We start from the raw sequence: 19,992 nt of genomic DNA on the forward strand, positions 1-19,992 counted from the left end.
GGAAATGGGGTGGAAAGAAATTCGGCATTGGTGCTCCTGAAAGGAAGCTAGAAGGGGAAATTCTTGCACTATGGAGGCGTTGTTGTCCCAAGAAGTACTATTTGGAGTGGGAAGGGAATCAGGGAACATGGCTCATCATGTTTAGGTGGGCAGAACTTGCGGGGGGGGCAGAACTGCCTCTTGCGAGCCTGCTTGGGGAGCCCCTCACCCCAACTGGAAAGGGCAGAAGAGGAGAGCCAAGAAGAAGGAAATTTTGTGCATTTATTTCAAAGTAAATGGTAGCAAATGGATTTGATTTTTACCTTGCCTTTCCTGCTGATCAACTTAAGGGGATGTAGATGCCTAACACTCCCACCTCTTCCTTTTCCCCCATCCCAATGATTCCGTGAGGTGGGTCTGTCCCAAAGCCCCCCAGGCTCCTAAGGAGGCTTCAACCCACAACCACTGGTTTCTAGCTACACCTCGGCCACTATGGCTCTCTGGCCTGCCGCCAGGCTGGTCATGTTGGCAGCAGCTCAGGAGGACAAGCAAGTACCAGAGGACCCTGCTGTGGGTCCAAACTGCAACAGATTGATCCAAAAGACGACCTCACAAGATGTATTCAGGGGTCTCTGATGGGAGATGTGACTTCCTGGCCTCCTTCTGGCCCAAAGGCTCCCTCCCACCGTTTTTCTTTTGGGCTAAGGAGAAAGGCCAGAAAAGGCTACAGCTGGACATCAGGCGCCTCCTCCAACCAGTTCTCCAGCCAAGAGGCTCAAGTGTCCAAGCTTTGCGCGCGCACACGCACACACACACACACACACACACAAAACCCCAAGACTCCTTGTTGTGTGCTGCATCTGGCTCCTTCTCTCCAGGAAAGGTCTTCTAGTCCAGTCCCACCCAATCCAGGGGGCAGAGAGCAAGGCAAGGAGGCACTTTCTCTGGTGTGGGATGTCCAGTGGGAAGGGTGGGTCCTCACCTTGGCATGTCTCACTGCTGTGCCAACGCTTGCCTGGAAAGAGATCGGACACCTGGCACTGTACCGGTATGTGCTTCTTCTTCCTGTGGGGCTCAGGCCTGTTCCTGGCAGGGCTAAGGGGGGGTTTCAATTTCTCTCCCTTACGGATATGCTGGGTGTGCTAGTGAATCAGAGAGATGGCAGTGCCAGGAATGGGAACTTGTGCCCTCAGCCTCCACCACACATTCTTGGCATCCTCTATGGCCCAAGTCCATAGCTGGCATGCACAGGGCCAATTTAACAGTATTATGGGCCCCCTGGGCAAAGAAGTGTTCTGGGGACCCTACGACAACTACCCACAGAAATAAAAGTGATAAATATTTCACAATATATAATTGCATATTGTTTTTGTGATTAATCACTATGCTTTAATTATGTTCAATTTGTAATAATGAAAATACATCCTGCATATCAGATATTTACATTATGATTCGTAACAGTAGCAAAATTACAGTTGTGAAGTAGCAACGAAAATAATTTTATGGTTGGGGGTCACCACAACATGAGGAACTGTATTAAAGGGTTGCGGTACTGGGAAGGTTGAGAACCACTGATCTAGATGATGATCTATTTTAGAAATATTACTATTATAGAACAATGATTCTGATGCAATATTTGAAAAGTGGATAGCATGGTTAAAGACAGCTAAGTGATATTCCTATTTTACAGAATAGGAACACTGAGGGTGAAAGACACAAACAGTTAAGCACAGCAATTTCTTTACTTGTAGTTTATAAAGTATTGGGAATATGCAATTTTGGCAGACTACTGCACACCACAGAGGCCTGCCAGTGTATTCTAAACCATCCCTACATTAGAGGATATTGAAACAATTTCATAACAATAACTAAGAGAGAAAAATACAAAAAAATAAAAAGACCAATTCAGTAGTGGAGTCTGTGGCTGAGGTGTTTATAAGTTCTGCTGTTTTTGAAGATGAATTATTACAAAAAGAAAGCATGGATGCCCTGGAATTTATGCTTTCTGCCATACCTGTCATGATCCCTCAGGTCTCTTAGTCCCCGCCTTGTAAGATCGTTCAAGTACTTGATGGCTTCTCCCTTTGTAAAAGAATCCTGGATATCAAGTAATTTTGTCTGAGGTCGAACCATTCCACAATTAGGCATCCAGTCTGAGGATGGATTGCAGCTTGTTATAATCTCTCCGACACTAGAAGCACATTCGGAATCTGGTTTACTACACCTTTCACACTTCAGTTGTGTTGAGATTGTGGCTGGCTTACTGAGAATGGCAGGATTATGCCACACAATATATCTGTTTAAATGAGAGGGTTGCAAATCTTCATAGTAAACGGATTCAGCAGGCTTTAGAATTGGATCTGGTTCAGGTGATACTGTAATTTGCCTATGGTACAATTGATCTGTTTTCCAGGTATCGGTAATTTTCCGAAATCTGTTCGAGAGCAGTTTCTTATCTTGACTGTTTTCTTCCTGGCAAGCTGTTTCAGACTGAATCCAATTGTTGAGCAGGTAATTGTCCCTTTGACTTAATTTGGGGGGACTCAGGGGTGCTTTCCCACTATTGTGCATTCCCTCTGAATGCCAGTTTATGCTGCAATGGTCTCTTGAATGAAGTGGTGACTCATAGTTCTCTGTAGCATGTGGATGTTGATGATGTGACTTCCTGCGTTGAAGGACACGGGCAATTCGTCCTTCCAACGGCCTTACTTGAGACATATCTGAATGAAGAGATTCTTTCTGAAGAACAAATGAAATAGAACGGATTGCCAGGACTTATATATACAATGCTGCATATCTGAATATTATTTTTTTGGAACCAAATAGACCCTATATATTTATTTCATATGAGCTTCCATCTCAGTCTAGTAATTCTTAGTGGTTAGCAATACATAAAACATAAAGGAACACAATATAAAATAAATCAATAATACAATGCAACTGAGAGTTGTAATAAGTTATAGTTCACTGCAATAAGCCTGAACTAGCATCCTGGCACCAGCGCTTGAGGAGAAAACCAGGTCTTCAAGGGCTTCGGAAGATTACTAGGGTCACAGTCATCCAAACTTGGACAGATGCCACAATAAAGAAGACAGATTTTTTTGAGTCCTCTTTAGATGACAGCGTTTAATAGAAGGACCCAGAGCATGTTCATTTTGCCATGAACATGGCAAAATAAGTGGTCTGGCAATACAAAGATTACCTATGTCAATCATGATATGCCCACATAACAATACTGCTTTGCCATCAAAGGAACTACCTCCCAATAGATTTCTACATGCAGTTCAAGATGATATTATCTTGAATTGCATGTGGAAATCTGTTGGGTGGTACTTCCTTTGATGGCAAAGCAGTGATGTTGAATGCTCTTCAAGGATAGCTCCAAATAGAGCAGTGGTTCTCAACCTGTGGGTCGCGATTCCTTTGGGGGTCGAAAGACCCTTTCATAGGGGTTGTCTAAGACCATCCACCTCCACTGGCGTCACTCATGCTCAGGAGCACATCCTGAAGTGGCAGGTGCATGAAGAGCACTGGGTGGCAAAGCAGCCAACTCCAGGCGCAACCCAGATGCCGCCTTGCCTGATCTCCACGCCAGGGAAAGGCCGAGGCACTGAAGAGGGAGAGAGATGGGTTCTTCTGGTTGGTGGATCAGCCTCGGCTCCAACGGATGTCCAAAGTGGGCGCTGTTGGCAGTGCCACTTCAGCCCAGCCACCTGCACAGGGGCTCGAAGGCGGCCAGAGAGCAGAAGACCGGCGAGGCAGTTGGGCCACCCCTTCAGCCGGCAGGACAGGCTCTCACCCAGGCAGGCGCACGCCAGGATTCAAGCCACTTTGGGCCTGCACACTGCCTTCGCTGCCCTCACTGCTGGTCCTGTCCTGCAGGCTAAACTGAACTAGGAGGATTTTTGGCCCCCAGGAAGGCTGGCAGGAGAGGTTGGAGGGGAGGACAGACCCCGCCCACCCATTCCTTCCATCCCAAAGAATTCCACTCGGGATGGAAGCACAGTTCGATGTAGTTTAAGCCCCCGTTTAAAATCCCATTTAAAGGACAACTTCTTAATCTGTGTTTAATCAATTGCTCACACCAATTAACCGCTACGTATTCCTATGCCTGGTTGTAACAATTCGAAAGAAAGGAAGAAAGGAAGAAAGGAAGAAAGGAAGAAAGGAAGAAAGAAAGAAAGAAAGAAAGAAAGAAAGAAAGAAAGAAAGAGGAAGGGAATGGAGGGAGGCACGGAAGGAAAGAAAGAAAAAGTAAGAAAGTGAGAAAGAAAGAAAGAAAGAAAGAAAGAAAGAAAGAAAGAAAGAAAGAAAAAGAAAAAGAAAAAGAAAAAGAAAACTGGGTGAGTGGGTGGAACGGAATGTAAAAAAAGTAAACTTAATAAAGTGAAACTCATTTAAACCATGAACTGCTGCTGGAGGCAGGCAGGGAGGTCGTTTTATCCTGGAAAATCCAGCTTGGCTGATCTTCTACCAAACCAAGATTGGCAGATTAATCACTATGCTTTAATTATGTTTAATTTGTAATAATGAAAATAAATGCTGCATATCAGATATTTACATTACAATTCATAACAGTAGCAAAATTACACTTATGAAATAGCAACGAAAATAATTTTATGGTTGGGGGTCACCACAACATGAGGAACTGTATTAAAGGCTGATTCAGGAAAAAGTACAATGGGCAGACAAGATGGATTGATACAAAGACCCTCCTAGCAACTCATATTAAGCCCTTATTAGGGATGCAGTGGCTCAGTGGCCAAGATGCTGAGCTTGTCGATCAGAAGGTCAGCAGTTCAGAGGTTCGAATCCCTAGTGCCATATAATGGATTGAGTTCCCATTACTTGTCCCAGCTTCTGCCAACCTAGCAGTTCGAAAGCATGTAAAAATGCAAGTAGAAAAATAGGGACCACTTTGGTGGAAACGTAACAGAACTCTTTGCGCCTTCGGCGTTGAGTCATGCTGGGCACATGACCACAGAGACATCTTTGGACAGTGCTGGCTCTTCAGCTTAGAAATGGAGATGAGCACTGCCCCTAGAGCTGGAACGACTAGCACACATGTGCGGGAGAACCTTTACCTTAACCCATTCTTGCAACAGTACTTTAAAAACAACCCCAAGTTCCCTCTGAAATCCAACCAGTCCATTAGGTGTTTGTGGTGGACTGTTCAAGTAATCCTTGTACCCTGCAAAGAAGATCGGCTATTCCAAAGATAATGTGTGATTGTTGCCATGACAAGAGACTAAATCCAGATCCATGATATCACTTCCTGTACTTACAAGATCCATACTTTTGCCCAGTTCTCCTGTTGTTCTGCCAATAAGCTTGGCATCATAGTCATCTAGCTGCAATGGGTTCATACGCCCTCTACCTAAAAAAAAAAAGTAATTAAAATATTATTTTATAATTTTTATTCCTTTTAAACAAATAATATTTTGTTCGTCTACATTTTTTAAAAAATCCTCTGGATTTTTTTAGGAAGATAAAAAGAACCAAATGATTATCTGAAAGTGTTTGTGATTTGAACTATAATACTTTAGTTTGATAAAAATGTATACCTGTGTAGTCTCGCTTGTATGCAGATAGCCAAAGAGCTTTCTTTACGTTTTCTAGTATATTGGCAGCCCGAGGTGAAAGATCAGGTTCTGGAGGCTGGAATGTTGATTTAGGAGTTTCATCTTGGTGATCGATTCCTTCAGTGACCTGAGATTTGGCATAAAGATATAAATAAAACATGTTGACAAATGACTTCATTTGAAGCAATATTGGGAATGCATACTGGTTCTTCATTGGTTTGGGAAGTAGCAGTTTTTAAAATTAAATTTTAAAACATTTAAAAATCTAACAGGATGCTGCATATATTTTCCATCTCACATGTACTTCTCTCCCTTTTTATTCTAGAATAAGTTCAGTATAATTGAGATGTAATATTTAATGAAAAGTGTATTCATTTTTTTCTCCTTGCTGTTCTGAATAAATTGGACTTTCAATATACATGCTGACATTTTAGAAAATGTCAGTTCAACACATACAGAAACTGATTTAGATTGAGACTACAGACCTTACTAAAGGTTAAAACACCCTGACTTTCCTTCTAGTTCCTGTTGTAAATCAAATCAGGAAATGAACAGGGAAAGAGGGGGTAGGGAAGGGAATAATTTTAATAGTGATATGAAAAGTCCTTCTACTGTAATGTGAAATAGAGTGAAATACCTATTAGATCAAAGGCAAACAACCTGGGGTTCTCCATGTCCTTTGGACCACAACATTCCTTGTCACTGAACTAGGCTGGCTGGGACTGATGGAAATTGGAGTCCTCAATGCCTAAATGTGCCAAGTTGAATGCTAGAAATGTGGGGAAACTGTGGTTTAATGCTGAGATTTGCATGGCAAGTGCAATATGTTTTGCCTTACTCTCAGGCTGCTCCCATGAAGGCTGGCTTGTAATCTGTTAAATAGGCCCCAAATGTCTGACATTTTCTGTAGAAACTTTCTATAGAAGAATTAAGAAGTCCCGGCAAAAGAATTTCAAGGACAGTTGTACATCAAAAGCAAGCCCTATTTACATTTAAATAAACATTCATATTTTTGGACCTCTTTCTTCACTGAGATAGAGGCTTCACTGTCTCTATCTTTCCTTGATCATGAACAACGTATTTAATATTTTCCTCTGACTAATTTTCACACTTAAAAGTAATAACGCCAAATTTCTTGAGAGTCTTGTCCCAAAGAAATTGCTATTCATGCAAGAAATCAATCGCATAGAAGATATTTTTTCAAATGCAGTGTGGTGACTGTTTACTGGATACCTTAGTATTTCTTGCACTGAATTTCATGATGGTTTTTTTTAAATATCTTCTTTCAAGCCAAGTGTTTCTTAAAGCTCCTATTGAATATCTATGGCTTAAAGTTTAATAACTGCAATTGATAATTTTCTAAATGTTGTAGAAATTACATAGTACCTGGTGGTTGATTTTATTATGATTCACTGTGTAGTCAGCCAGATGTTCAGACTGTATTTGGCATTTTTATCAACTTATTGAGTCCTTCCCAAGAATCTGGAATAGGCAGATGTTGATGTCTGATGGTGTTAGAAGTATCATTGCAAGATGTAAGCTGCTCCAAGTAAAGCTGCCTTTTGCAGTTGACTGATGGTGAATTGGTCAATGCTAAGTGGTGCTTCAGTTGTTTTGAGATTGCAACCAGCGCACCTATTACTATTGGTATTACTTTCGCTTTCTTCCGCTACAGTTCTATTTCTATTGGCAGGTATTTGGGCCGTGATGGTGCAGTGGTTATTTGTCATGTCATTGTTTGTAATCGATCTCTGCAATCTTTTTGCAGCTGCTAACCAGTTTCTTCAGCTTTTTTTGCAGAGGTGGCACTTACTATCTGTTGATGTCTTCTTAATTCTGGCTTTATATCAGGCATGAAATCCTCTTACCTTCGCTGTTGGTTCGGAACTAGCTTCGCTCACGTGTGGCGCTTCTGAACATGCACAGAGCATCCATGGCGATATCTGGGCAGGTGGGTGGAGCCTCCCACTGCCGCCACTACCAGTTTTCCCAAACTGGGGCGAACCAGCAGAATACCACCTCTGCTTTATATGCATTTATTCTTAAGGTTTGATCTTGTGCAGCCAGAAATAGCCCCCATTTCTTTCTTCAACTTTCCTACTGTTAGCCATTGCTGGGTTTTGTTATTATCTGCTTTACCTATTGTTGTTTTTTAAAATGCACTGTATTATTGTTGTTGTTGTTGTTGTGACTTTGGATCAGTCCTCATGACTACATTGACAAGCCCATGCAATTTTCTTGCTAATATTTCAGAGGTGACTTTCCATTAACCTCTTTCCAGGACTGAGAAGGAAAAAAAGAAACTGCCCCAAGCCACCCCAAGAAGTTCTATGTCTCCCAGAGATAGCAGCTTTTTGAGATTTCAGGTTAAGCTTACTGGAAGATATCAGATATTGCACCTGAGATCTGAAATATGCATGCCATGTGTTTTGCCACCAAGTTTATGATGTTTTTAAACTACTAGTAATAATTACTTACATGACGTGAACACGTCACAGCTTCTCTATAGATAGATTCATTAGCATCTTCCTTTTTATTGGGGCCAACTGCAATGTCAGATGAAAACATTCAATTATAACATTACATTCATGAAATTTAGCTTAGAATCCCTATGAGTTCTGCTCAGACTAGCAGAATTGACATTGCTTGTGATATTCTTCCATTACACTGTGTCTAGTTTTTAAAAGTACCATGAAAATTAATACAAAGGCAGTTCCATTTCTCTGGCTTTGCAGAGAAAGTTCTAGATCTCTGATTCTGATTCTGTAGGACTATTAAAATAATTCTTTTTGGTGCAAACACAAAGAGCTAAAGATACTGGAACTGCGTTTGCATGCTGAATTGACATTGAAATATCCTTGTGAGTAGAAAAAGCAGGGGAATAACTATTATTAGGATTTTTAGTGAATGAAAAATAATCTCTATCTCTATCTCTTTAAAAGAAAAAAAACTCATTCTACATTAAAAAAAATATGGCAATAGAGGCAGATTAGCTTCTCTATCAGTTCTTCGGGGGAGAGGATGATTTCCTTTCAATAAAATAGGACCTTTTGCTATACACTAAACACAGAAAGTGGTTCATGGTATTTATTTTGGTTGGCGAGCTTTGCACACAACTAATTTTAGACTTTCCAACTAGCAGCTAATTAGCGTGGACTATAACAGTTACCAACCTAGTCTATAATGCAAATGTTGATTTTTCTCTATAACACTGTTTTAAGCTACAACCAAAATAATGGAGGAAAGGGAAAACGCGCTACAGCAAAATATATAGGTCATTCAAAAATATCTTTGTAGGAAGAAATCCCCAAAAGCTAGATTTTAAATAGTGCTTTCTGTAAGACATCATTATTTTAAATGAGTCATGTTCATATTTCATGCATAGTGGATAGTAAAGATTACTAAAGTCAATGTGCCTTAAAGAATAATGTCGGTTGTTGTTGTTTACTTAGGGCTATGGAAAGCATTTAAAAGGGCCACTTTTCAAAGTACATGGCTTGAGCAAAGTATCCCTCCATAAAATACCAAAGCAACAATGCTCTCTGGAACATTTGCCTAGCTGCTTTGAAAAAATTCCCTGTTTTCTCCACATATGCATGAATAGACCTTCTGCTAGAATTTCCAGTGGAGCACTTTGCTTGTCCACTACTGAATATTTTAAAAAGAGAAGCTTGCTTTACCTTGGATATCAGTGTTGCCATGGACATAAGGATGAAAAGGACGAAATCGGCCCTCAATGAGAAGAGCACCTGGTGCCTTATATTTTAGATACCTTGCACACCTAAACAATAGAGCAAATATTTTATAAATATTTGGCAAGAAAATAAAACACATAAGGTTATTTAACAACAACTTCTATAAGTCCTGTATGTATGTATGGATTCTTCTTCCTCCTCCTCCTCCTCCTCCTCCTCCTCCTCCTCCTCCTCCTTCTCCTTCCTTCTCCTTCCTTCTCCTCCTCCTCCTCCTCCTCCTCCTCCTCCTCCTCCTCCTCCTCCTCCACCACCACCACCACCACCACCACCACCACCACCACCACCACCACCACCACCACCTCCACCTCTGCTTTTTCTGCTTCTGTTTTATCATCATTCTAAAACTATATGATCAACCTTGCTTTGGCTATGGGTAGCAAAAAAGAGGCATTTTTAACAGCATGTTCTTGAATCCTTCATAGGTCAATATATACACTTCCTATTTAGAAGGCATTGCTACTGGTTTCTGTAAACCAGAAAATCAATAGCTAATATCTGAAAATGCAGAGAATGCTGAACTCCTTACTATGGCCTCTCCCTTGTTTACCCACTGTTTAGTAACCTTATTACTCATAGTACATAAACTAAGAATCAAGAGTGGACAAGCAGGAACTTTGGTTTCTATTAATTATGCTATAGATTATGAACCCAGCATTGTTCATGTTGCAATAGCTGAATAAGTCTCCTATTTTTTTTTTACATGGCTGAACTTGTCCTATACCTATATTACTTATATTATTTTGACAATTTTAAGTCTAACTATAAATACATTGCTTTTTGTTTTAAAAAATCATAACTTACACATTCTGTTCACACTGATTCAGTTTTTAGTACTACCCACAAATATTATATGCTTTTAAAGCAGGAATGAGAAGCATGTTAATCTCCAGATGTTGCTGATCTATCACATGTTCACCACAGGCCATGATGAGAGTAGCTACTGGAAAGTAGAGTTCAATGATATTTGATGGCTATAGATTCCTCTTGTTCATCTGAGGGGATTAGGTTTCCATGCAGCTTATATTTAAAGTGGCTATGAAGAGCTGAAACTAGTTCAAAAAGCCCAGATTACAGCTCCACCTAACAACACTCAGGTGGTACCCATGAGTAGAATTTAAGAGAATGATTTACATGGGCAGAAAAAAATAGAAGATATATGCTTACTTGTTTGAATTGGAATTTTCTGGCAACTCAGGTAATCTGTAATTAGAATAAAAAAATATTCTGCATTTATTTATTTATGAATCCAATTTATATAGCTGCTCATACCACTAATATGATTCTAGGATTCTAGGTGCCAAACAATAAAACAACCACCAAGTCAACAGCTCTATGGAGGTGGGTTTGGTGATTGGCACAAAGTCACAGCTGACTTTCATGACTGAGGCAGGACTTGAACTCACAATCTTCTGCTTTTTCACATGGTGTTGGCTTGCAATAAATCCTAACACTGAAATCTAGCATAAAATCAATATAAATGAATAGTACAGATAAGAAGGAATATGCTTTCTCCTGCTTTCTAGCCTGGTGTCTTAACCACTATACCAAAATCTCACAAGCTCCCTATTATGTGATTATCATATTTTAAGAGATTTCCACCAGGACAATTCTTTATTAGGCTTTATAACCAGATGCATTCCAAATATTTTGAAAAAAAACCACCTTCTGTTAAGCAGAATTGTCTACAGCCAAATATTTATGTTTCATAGATCAAATAACAATTTGTTTGCATGAAGTGCTGCCATTTTGAAACAGTTGTGTTATAAAAATAATTGCATACCTAGTTATAACAGCATTCTGTAAAGACAAGCAGCAATTGAAAATAATTACTGCTGAGGATCTAAAAATTAAGTTTGTTATCTGATAAGAATGTTATTAAAAGTTCCAAGTGCAGAAAATTCACATTACTACTACTACTACTACTACTACTACTACTACTACTACTACTACTACTACTACTACTACTACTTTTTATTGTGCTATTTTTTTAAAAAAATGATCCGCTGAAGATGGCAAACATACTTCTGGTCTCCTTTGTTCTCTGGACAAATCACTCTGTGAGCAGTGTTGAGTGGAGAGAATGTGATTGGTTCAAAGGCACCCAGCAAGCTTTAAAGCAGGATTAGAATGCACAATCTGCCGGTTTCTACCTGATGTCTTAATCATTACACCAAATTGGCTTAATTAAGACTGTTTTAATTCTCTCTCTCCCTCTGTGTGTGGGGGGGTGGTGGTGGTGGTTGCTCAGTGGTTAAGATGCTGGGCTTGTTGGCTGGAAAGCCAGCAGCCCAAGTTCGAGACCTAACTCCATGCAAGAGGATAAGCTCCCATCCTCGTCCCAGATCCTGCCAACCTAGCAGTTCAAAACATACAAATGCAAGTAGATAAATACAGGGCGGGGCATAACCTTTTCCTAGGGGGTCACAGCAAGATCGACAGCAGTTTACAACTTCAGCGACACCTCATTTTAAAGCCCATAAAAAACTGAATTGAATGAGCTATTAAATGTTAAATTTGCTTTAAGAATGGCTGGAAAATTCGATTCGGAAATGCAAATGCGACTCAGCAATTGTTAAAGGAAAACAATGTCGAATTTTGGGGCAATGACGTCTGGCCGGGAAATTCGCCAGATCTCAATCCGGCAGAGAACATTGGGGCCATAATTAAGGATTAAGGATGAAGTGGAAGCTCTGATGATTCAGGAGCAAGGTCAAAATCGATATTCGGTTGAAACTTTGAGAATGAATTTGGAAACTGTGTTGAAAAATCTGGAAAATCGAACGGAACTGTTTGAAGATTTGTTGTGTTCTTATCCACCTCGTTTGAATGCTGTTCGAAGGGCTAATGGTGGTCATACTGACTATTAAATCGTGTCAATAAACTCAGTTTTTGATGGGCTTTCGAATGGTGTATGAATTATTTGTGTTGTTATTACAAGTGTTGCTGTGACCCCCTAGGAAAAGGTTATGCCCCGCCCTGTAGATACCACTTTGGTGGGAACATCACTCTGTGATGTCATAATGGCGACATGACTATGGAAATGTCTTTGGACACTTTTGGCTCAATGGCCTGGAAACAGAGATGAGCACAGCGCGCTATAGTTAACAACAACTAACAGAGTGAAATCCACAGGGGACAAAGGTTACAGAACACTTTTAAGTGTTAAACACATATCTGAACCACTCCCTTTTCCTCTCCCTCTCCCTCTATCACTATCACTATATCAGTATCTCTCTGTCAATATCTATTTTTATTCTTGTCTTTTATTTTTTCTATTTTATGTGTAATAAAAACAGCTCTCTCTCTCTCCCTCTCTCCACATGTGCATGTCTGTTTACAGAAAATTAAGTTTGAACTGTCCACTAGGTGGCAGAAAAGAATCTCTCTTTTTCTTGCTGTTCCATTTATTCATTTGAGTTTTTTAAATCCCATCTTTATTATAAGTCAACGGTGAACATCATATTACCCTGTTTCCCCCAAAATAAGACTTCCCTGGATAATAAGCCCAATCAGGCTTTTGAGCACATAAACCCTCCCCCCCGAAAATAAGCCCTTCCTAAAAATATTGCAACACAGCAGCAGCCATGAAGTGACCATGCTTGCCCCTTCTTGAATCTCAAAAATAATAAGACCTCCCCGAAAATAAAACCAAGTGCTTATTTCGGGGGTCAAAGAAAAATAAGGCCCTGTCTTATAGGGTCTGAATGACTGAATTGACTGAATGACTGGCTCAGCCCCTCTCTTTCAGGTTAACATCACAGGGTGTTAGGTGCAGGAAAAATAGGAAGAAATTCCGTGTTTTCCCCAAAAATAAGACCCTGTCTTATTTTGGGGGAAACACGGAATTTCTTCCTATTTTTCCTGCACCTAATACCCTGTGATGTTAACCTGAAAGAGAGGGGCTGAGCCAGTCATTCAGTCAATTTTTCGTGTCTTTAATAGATAACCCCACTTTAAAGTTTGTGCAATAGAGTATATTTATGGCAGTGGTGGGTTTCAAAAAATTTTAGAACCTCTTCTGTAGGTGTGGCCTGCTTTGTGGGAGTGGGTTGCCGGCCATGTGATTGGGTGGGAGTGGCTTGCCAGCTATGTGACTGAGTGGGAGTGGCTTGGCAGTCATGTGACTGGGTGGGCGTGGCCAACTTGTAAAATGTGGAGAAATTCACTTAACAACGCTCTTGCTTAGCAACCAAAATGTTGGCTCAGAAACTCTGGCATTTGAAGCACGCAAGTCTTAAAGCTGTCAAGTTACAAGACCCTTGCACCCCTAACCCTTTAGAAAAAAAAAACCCAGGAGTGTTCAAACTTGACAGCTTTAAGACTTGTGGACTTCAACTCCCAGAATTCCTCCTCCAGTCATGTTGGCTCAGGAACTCTGGCATTGAAGTGTGCAAGTGTTAAAGTTGTCAAGTTACAAGACTCTTGCACACCTAACCTTTTAGAAAAAAACCCAGGGATGTTCAAACTTGACAGCTTTAAGACTTTAAGGTTTAGATAGGACTCTTAGAGGCGGGCGGGGCAATTGATGAGCCAGCCAATCAGTGAACGGCGGGCAGGGCAAGCGTGGTATGGACGGGCGGGGGGAGGGAGCTGGAACGGTACTAAACAGCATTGTAGATTTGTGGAACCTCTTCTATAGAAGAGGTTAGAACTGGCAGGAACCCACCCCGATTCATGGCACCAGATTAATAAAATATGGTGGGGAGAAGATTTGTATGTTAAAATAAGTGACCTACAAAATCTAATGCTGAAGAAACAATTGTTGTTTTTGTATACATAAATATCACATCAGCAATATTTCATGTAACATTGAAGACTTAATTTGAGCAAATGAAAAGCTATCAGGTGGTTAAATTCAAGAACATATTATTAATCTTGCAGTCCTCAACATACAATCAATTAAAGTTTAAAAGAGACATGCAGAATCTTTGTGAGGTCAGATTTTCAAAAAGTCACTTGACATGTTCAGGATGCAGTCCTTTTTATAATAAACCAGAGGTGATATTCAGCAGGTTCTGATCAGTTCTGGAGAACCGGTAGCAGAAATTTTGAGTAGTTTGGAGAACCGGTAAATACCACCTCTGACTGGCCCCATCCCCATCTATTCTCTGCCTCCCAAGTCGCAGCTGATCAGGAGGAAATGGAGATTTTACAGTAACCTTCCCCTGCCACGCCCACCAAGCCACGCCACCAAGCCATGCCACACTGATCAAGCCACACCCACAGAACTGGTAGTAAAAAAATTTGAATCCCACCATTGTAATAAATCATTCTATCTGAAAGACTATGTTTAAAAATCACTGCATGTAGATTTGAAAGTAAGTAAAACAGAAGCCCAGAGCAGGCAGGCAAAATCTTCCCTCCTCCCAAGGTTGGCAGTATATGATGCTAAACAGAGGTGGTATTCAGCCAGGTCTGACAGGTTTTGGAGAACTGGTAGTGGAAATTTTGAAAGTGGGGAGGGAATGGGGATTTTGCAGTCTCCTTCCCCTGCCATGCCCATAAAGCCATGCCCACAGAACCGGTAGTAAAATTTTTTGAATCCCACCACTGATGCTAAAGGTGCCTTGACAAGATAAGAACTAATGGAAGCAACAGCTGAGAAATTTGGTGAAATGGTTAAGGTGTGCTGCTTAGAAAGCAGGAAATTATAGCTATACTTTGGGTCAGTTGCACTCTCTTAGATCAACTCACCTCACAGGAGGACAATGAAATATTAAGAAGGTTCACAACCTTGACTTATTTATAAAGCAAGAAATGTGAGATAAGTATCTAATAAATAAAAACAAATAATTTATCCTCATTCAGGAACAAGAGTAAGGCTAAAGCAGATGATACCAAAGAAAGAATATGTAAGAGTCAATCAAAAACAGAATGGTTCTACAACCTTAATGGAACATTTTTGGTATCCTCCTCAGAGCACGGTCCATGAGTAAACTTGTAAGGTGGTTCATAGTTTCTGTGATATTCAGGTAGCATAGGCTCAGTTTCTCTAGGTTCTTGACTTCCTTTCAAGATTGATTTGCAGAGCTGAAATGTTTTCCTTAGTTCCTCAAATCTGAAATGATATCAAACTTTAGGAAAGAACAATTGCAATCATAACATACTAAGCCTGGTTGACAGCTTATGGTGATCCAGAATTGTTGAATTATACCTGAAATTTTAGTGAATTTTTCTCACTAATTCTTGTAACAGATCTGAAAGTTGTGTTTACACATATGGCTTGCTTAATCAGGATTTATTGAGTAAACCACAATTGGCAGTGTTTATACAACATTAATTAGCGTGATATAACATACAAGCCACCCGGAGTCCTATGGGATTGGGCGGCATATAAATTTATTAAATTACAATTACAATTACAAGTAGCCTTCAGTCTAATTTCATAACTCCACTGTAGATGATCTAGAAAGACTTTTAGAAAGTATATATTTCCAATCTCTTCCATTGCAATAATCCAGATGAAAAAGTCACAGCAAATCAGTATACCTAACCAACCTTAAAATATCAGGATATTAGGGACACTAGAAATTCTTTCTGTTTCAAGTTTGAGCATTCTAGACATATATTAAGTTTGTTTTTACATTTCCTACACTGAGAATATTTGAACATCCTAAACCAGGGGTAGTCAACCGTTTTATACCTACCACCCACTTTTGTATCTCTGTTAGTAGTAAAATTTTCTAACCGCCCACCGGTTCCACAGTAATGGTGATTTATAAAGTAGGGAAGTAAATTTATAAAATTTATAAAGCAGAGTTGCAGCCAACCCCTACCGCCCACCATGAAAGCTGGAACTCTCACTAGTGGGTGGTAGGGACCAGGTTGTCTACCACTGTTAGTTAGTTAGTTAGTTAGTTAGTTAGTTAGTTTATTAAACTTGTATGCCGCCCTATTCCCAGGGGGACTCAGGGCGGCTAACAAACCAATAGGAAAGGCGGGCAATACAAAGAAAACAAACAATATAGGACGAAATACAAAAAACAGATTAAAATAACTCCTCAACAGCTGCAACAATTCGGAACAGCCAGGTGTTGACGGCTTTGCGGAAAGCCTGAAGGGTGGTGAGGGTCCGAATCTCCACGGGGAGATCATTCCGGAGGGCTGGAGCAGCCACAGAGAAGGCCCTCCCCCGGGGGGGTCAACAGTCGACATTGGCTAGCAGATGGAATCCGGAGGAGGCCTAATCTGTGGGATCTAATTGGTCGTAGGGAGGTAATTGGCAGGAGGCGGTCTCTCAAGTACCCACGTCCGATACCATGTAGGGCTTTAAAAGTAACGACTAGCACCTTGAAGCGCGTTCGGAGTCCCATAGGCAGCCAGTGCAGCTCGTGGAGGATAGGTGTAACGTGGGTGTATCGGGGTGCACCCACAATCGCTCGCACGGCTGCATTCTGGACAAGCTGAAGTCCCCGAATGCTCTTCAAGGGCTGCCCCATGTAGAGCGCATTACAGTAGTCCAGTCTTGAGGTCACAAGGGCGTGAGTGACTGTTCTGAGAGCCTCCCAGTTCAGGTAGGGATGCAATTGGTGCACCAGGCGAACCTGGGCAAATGTCCCCCTGGTCACAGCCGACAAATGGTGTTCTAAAGTCAGCTGTGGATCCAGGAGGACTCCCAAATTGCCAACCCTGTCTGAGGGGCGTATAATTTCATCCCCCAGCCTGAGAGTTGGAATACAAGGCCAATTATTGGGATAGTGCCCTAAACAGTGTCCTAAACACTGTTTTCTGCAGGTTCTAGAAGGAAGATAAACATAGATATATATGTATGTATGTATTTGTGTGTGTGTGTGTGTGTGTTGCAGCCTCAAATAGATATATATGTATGTATGTATATGTGTCTGTGTGTGTGTGTGTGTGTGTATTTGACATTGAAAAAAACAGCTGAGTTCTGTTTACCATGCAACAATTGCCATCTTATCTTGCCTTTTTGACAACTTGGCTGCTTTGGTGGACTTTGTTCTGAACTAAATATAAACATTGTTGAAGTGCAGTAGGATGAAAGCAAGAGAAGCATTTAAATATTTTGTATGTCTTTGGCTTTCTAGTTGGTGAGTTGATATCCCTTTGTTTCGCATCATTTAAAAAGGTATAATTGATTTGATGTTGATGATGGAGAATTATGTACAGAACATGATTTTCTGTTTAGTCCTAATTAATGTTTCAAATGCATTTTCACAAATAATACAATCCATATAAAAAAATCTTTTTTTCCTAAATACAGATAATTAGACAAAGGAGCAAGAACGTACCAACTAAGCCTTGATCTTGGCAATTGTTCAGATATATCCCATTATATAAATATTTAAATCTAGATTAAAGCTATGAATGTAGAGTTGAAAGCAGTTACATTTTTACCTTTTTGAGAATATAGGTGGGCCTGGAGGGATGTGCAGTGGAGTTAGGTGATCAGTGGATTCCAAAGTTTTCATTACTACAGAATCTCCATCTTGTACATCATTGTAATAGGTCATTCTTGGACACACCTCCATCTTAAACTGCTAGGGAGAAGACCTAAAAACAGATAATTTCTGAAACCAACCAAATACATTTGAATACACATTTAGATTGTATTGGAATGCTAAATATGTTTGAACAAATAAAATGGATAAGAACTTTTAGCATTTAACATAAATAAGGGAGGGAAGATTTCTAAAATAGAGACAGTCATTTTGCATTTTTAGTAGATCAAGGTTTCTAATTAAAATAAGAATTTTATTTGTCAGAAGTCACATAAAGCAATCACAATCACAAAAAAATGAATGTGATGTAATGATGATTTATTTTACTATTGTGTTGGATTGAGTAAAATATGCATATTATGAATTTAAGTATTTCTGAATATAGTGATATAACAAGAAAAGACATTTTGATTTCCTTTAGTTCATGACAAAAAGGCACAATACATTCCCACTTGCAAACTTTGTTTGTTCAAATGATCAAATATGCAACTGTTAAATGCTATATCTTGCAATTATAGTTATTTCAGCCTTCTCAAACTAGGTGTTCTTCAAATGTATTAGCAATAGTAATAGCACTTAGACTTATATACTCCTTCACAGTGTTTTACAGCCCTTCTAAGCAGTTTACAGAGTCAGTATATTGCCCTCAAACAATCTGGGTCCTCATTTTACTGACCTCGGAAGGATGGAAGGCTGAGTGAACCTTGAGCTAGTGAGAATCGAACTTTCACTGCAGTCAGCTGGCAGTCAGCAGAAGTAGCCTGCACTACTGCACGTGGATGCCACCACACACCAATTCCCATTTTAATCAGCTACCATAAAAAAGATATACATACTCTCTAGAAATTATGGGAGTAGTTTGAATACAGTGAGAAGGTGTTCAGTTGAGGAAATGTCTTTGAATTTTGAACTCTAGAGACAGAGAAATCTATAGTCTCCCAACTATGGCTAAATTAAATTCACATTGACTACATGCTGATAGGTATGACTCAGTTTATGATTCACTTTTCTCTTGCAGCCTCAAATCCACCTACCTTTCCATTTAAGTGTTGTGCAGGATACTGAATTACTTTCTTAGCTAGTCCCCCAAGTTTTTATCTGACATCACAATGACTTGGTCATCAACTCCTTGTGAAATAGAGGAGATTGTCCTCAGTCTTGTTTCTAGAGTAAAAAGAAATGTCTGAATTTGCATAATAGGCTTTAATCAAATGAGGCTAAACAGTGAAACATACTTTTAATACTGTAGAGAAAAATATTGGTGTCTGATTTACTCAGGCAGGAATGAAAGTTAAGTTAATTAAGATACCTTCTGCAGCTAAGATTATAAACTATAATCTGGAAATGATAAAAAATGATAAAACAGAAGAGTGGTTATCTTTCGGTGAAACTAGATTTTGATTCTATTCTTACACAAAAGAAAATAATCTGCCTTATCTAGTGTTGTAAATATCAGTTTTAAGCTTTGGTGGACAACTTCTGCACTCTAGTGGCCACAGAATTTCATAATTCTGAAAAGATCTAACTTTAGTTTTTCAAATTCACTCATAACTTTGAAATTATTCAATATTAGAAAAGGAATAAATCTCTTGTTAGTATGTCTACTTTTTCATATTGACAAGAGTTTAAAGTGTGGTTTAGCTACAGTTATGATTTCTTCGAGGCTATAAAATGATGCCAATATGTTGACTGTTTATGCTCAATTTGTGTGATTAATTTCTGAGGGGAGACAATGAAGAGAAACAATTGTCACCATTTAAATCAACATTAAGAATTCAGCAGCATATAAGCTACATGCGATTCTAACATTCCCTCACTTTACCATTAAAATTCAGAAATAACATTTTCACATTTCAGAGGCACAATTTCAGATCATTTGAGGGGAAGTTTGAGGTAGGCGGATATTAAGGGTAAAATGGGTTCCCAGAACTGCTCCATTCCTAGTGTAGCCTCCAAAAGACAAAGGTGCCAATGTCTTTGGCCCTGCTCTCTCTCTGACATTATAGCGTTAGGAAAAAGTACCTGTGATTATCTAGAAGAGTTGGGAATTGGATTGCTGCTCTAAATCCACAGACATGAGCTGCCCATGGTTTAAATTAAAATATACTGTATGTCACCATAGTGAAGAAGGCTATCTGAAGGATACTTATGGATGATGATTCTTTTCTATATAAGGGGACAACATGGCATATAGCCCATTATGCATTTAACCAC

At 39.8% G+C, this 19,992-nt stretch overlaps 1 protein-coding gene across 1 annotated transcript; it reads right to left on the reverse strand.

The window, feature by feature from the left end:
• Positions 1-1,892: 1,892 nt before the first annotated feature.
• SPMIP4 (sperm microtubule inner protein 4) lies at positions 1,893-18,879 on the reverse strand. Its single transcript, XM_087711836.1, has 9 exons — positions 18,813-18,879; positions 17,675-17,830; positions 15,204-15,374; positions 10,481-10,516; positions 9,242-9,342; positions 8,040-8,107; positions 5,544-5,688; positions 5,265-5,356; positions 1,893-2,718 (listed from the first exon to the last, which is right to left on the reverse strand). Exons 2-9 carry the CDS (start codon positions 17,806-17,808, stop codon positions 1,945-1,947), a joined length of 1,521 nt encoding a protein of 506 aa, XP_087567962.1. The 5' UTR covers positions 17,809-17,830; positions 18,813-18,879; the 3' UTR covers positions 1,893-1,944.
• Positions 18,880-19,992: the final 1,113 nt, after the last annotated feature.

Source organism: Thamnophis sirtalis, unplaced genomic scaffold (assembly GCF_051295495.1).
Source record: "Thamnophis sirtalis isolate CommonGarterSnake01/CBP01778 unplaced genomic scaffold, rThaSir2_p1.2 scaffold_4, whole genome shotgun sequence".
NCBI lineage: Eukaryota > Metazoa > Chordata > Lepidosauria > Squamata > Natricidae > Thamnophis > Thamnophis sirtalis.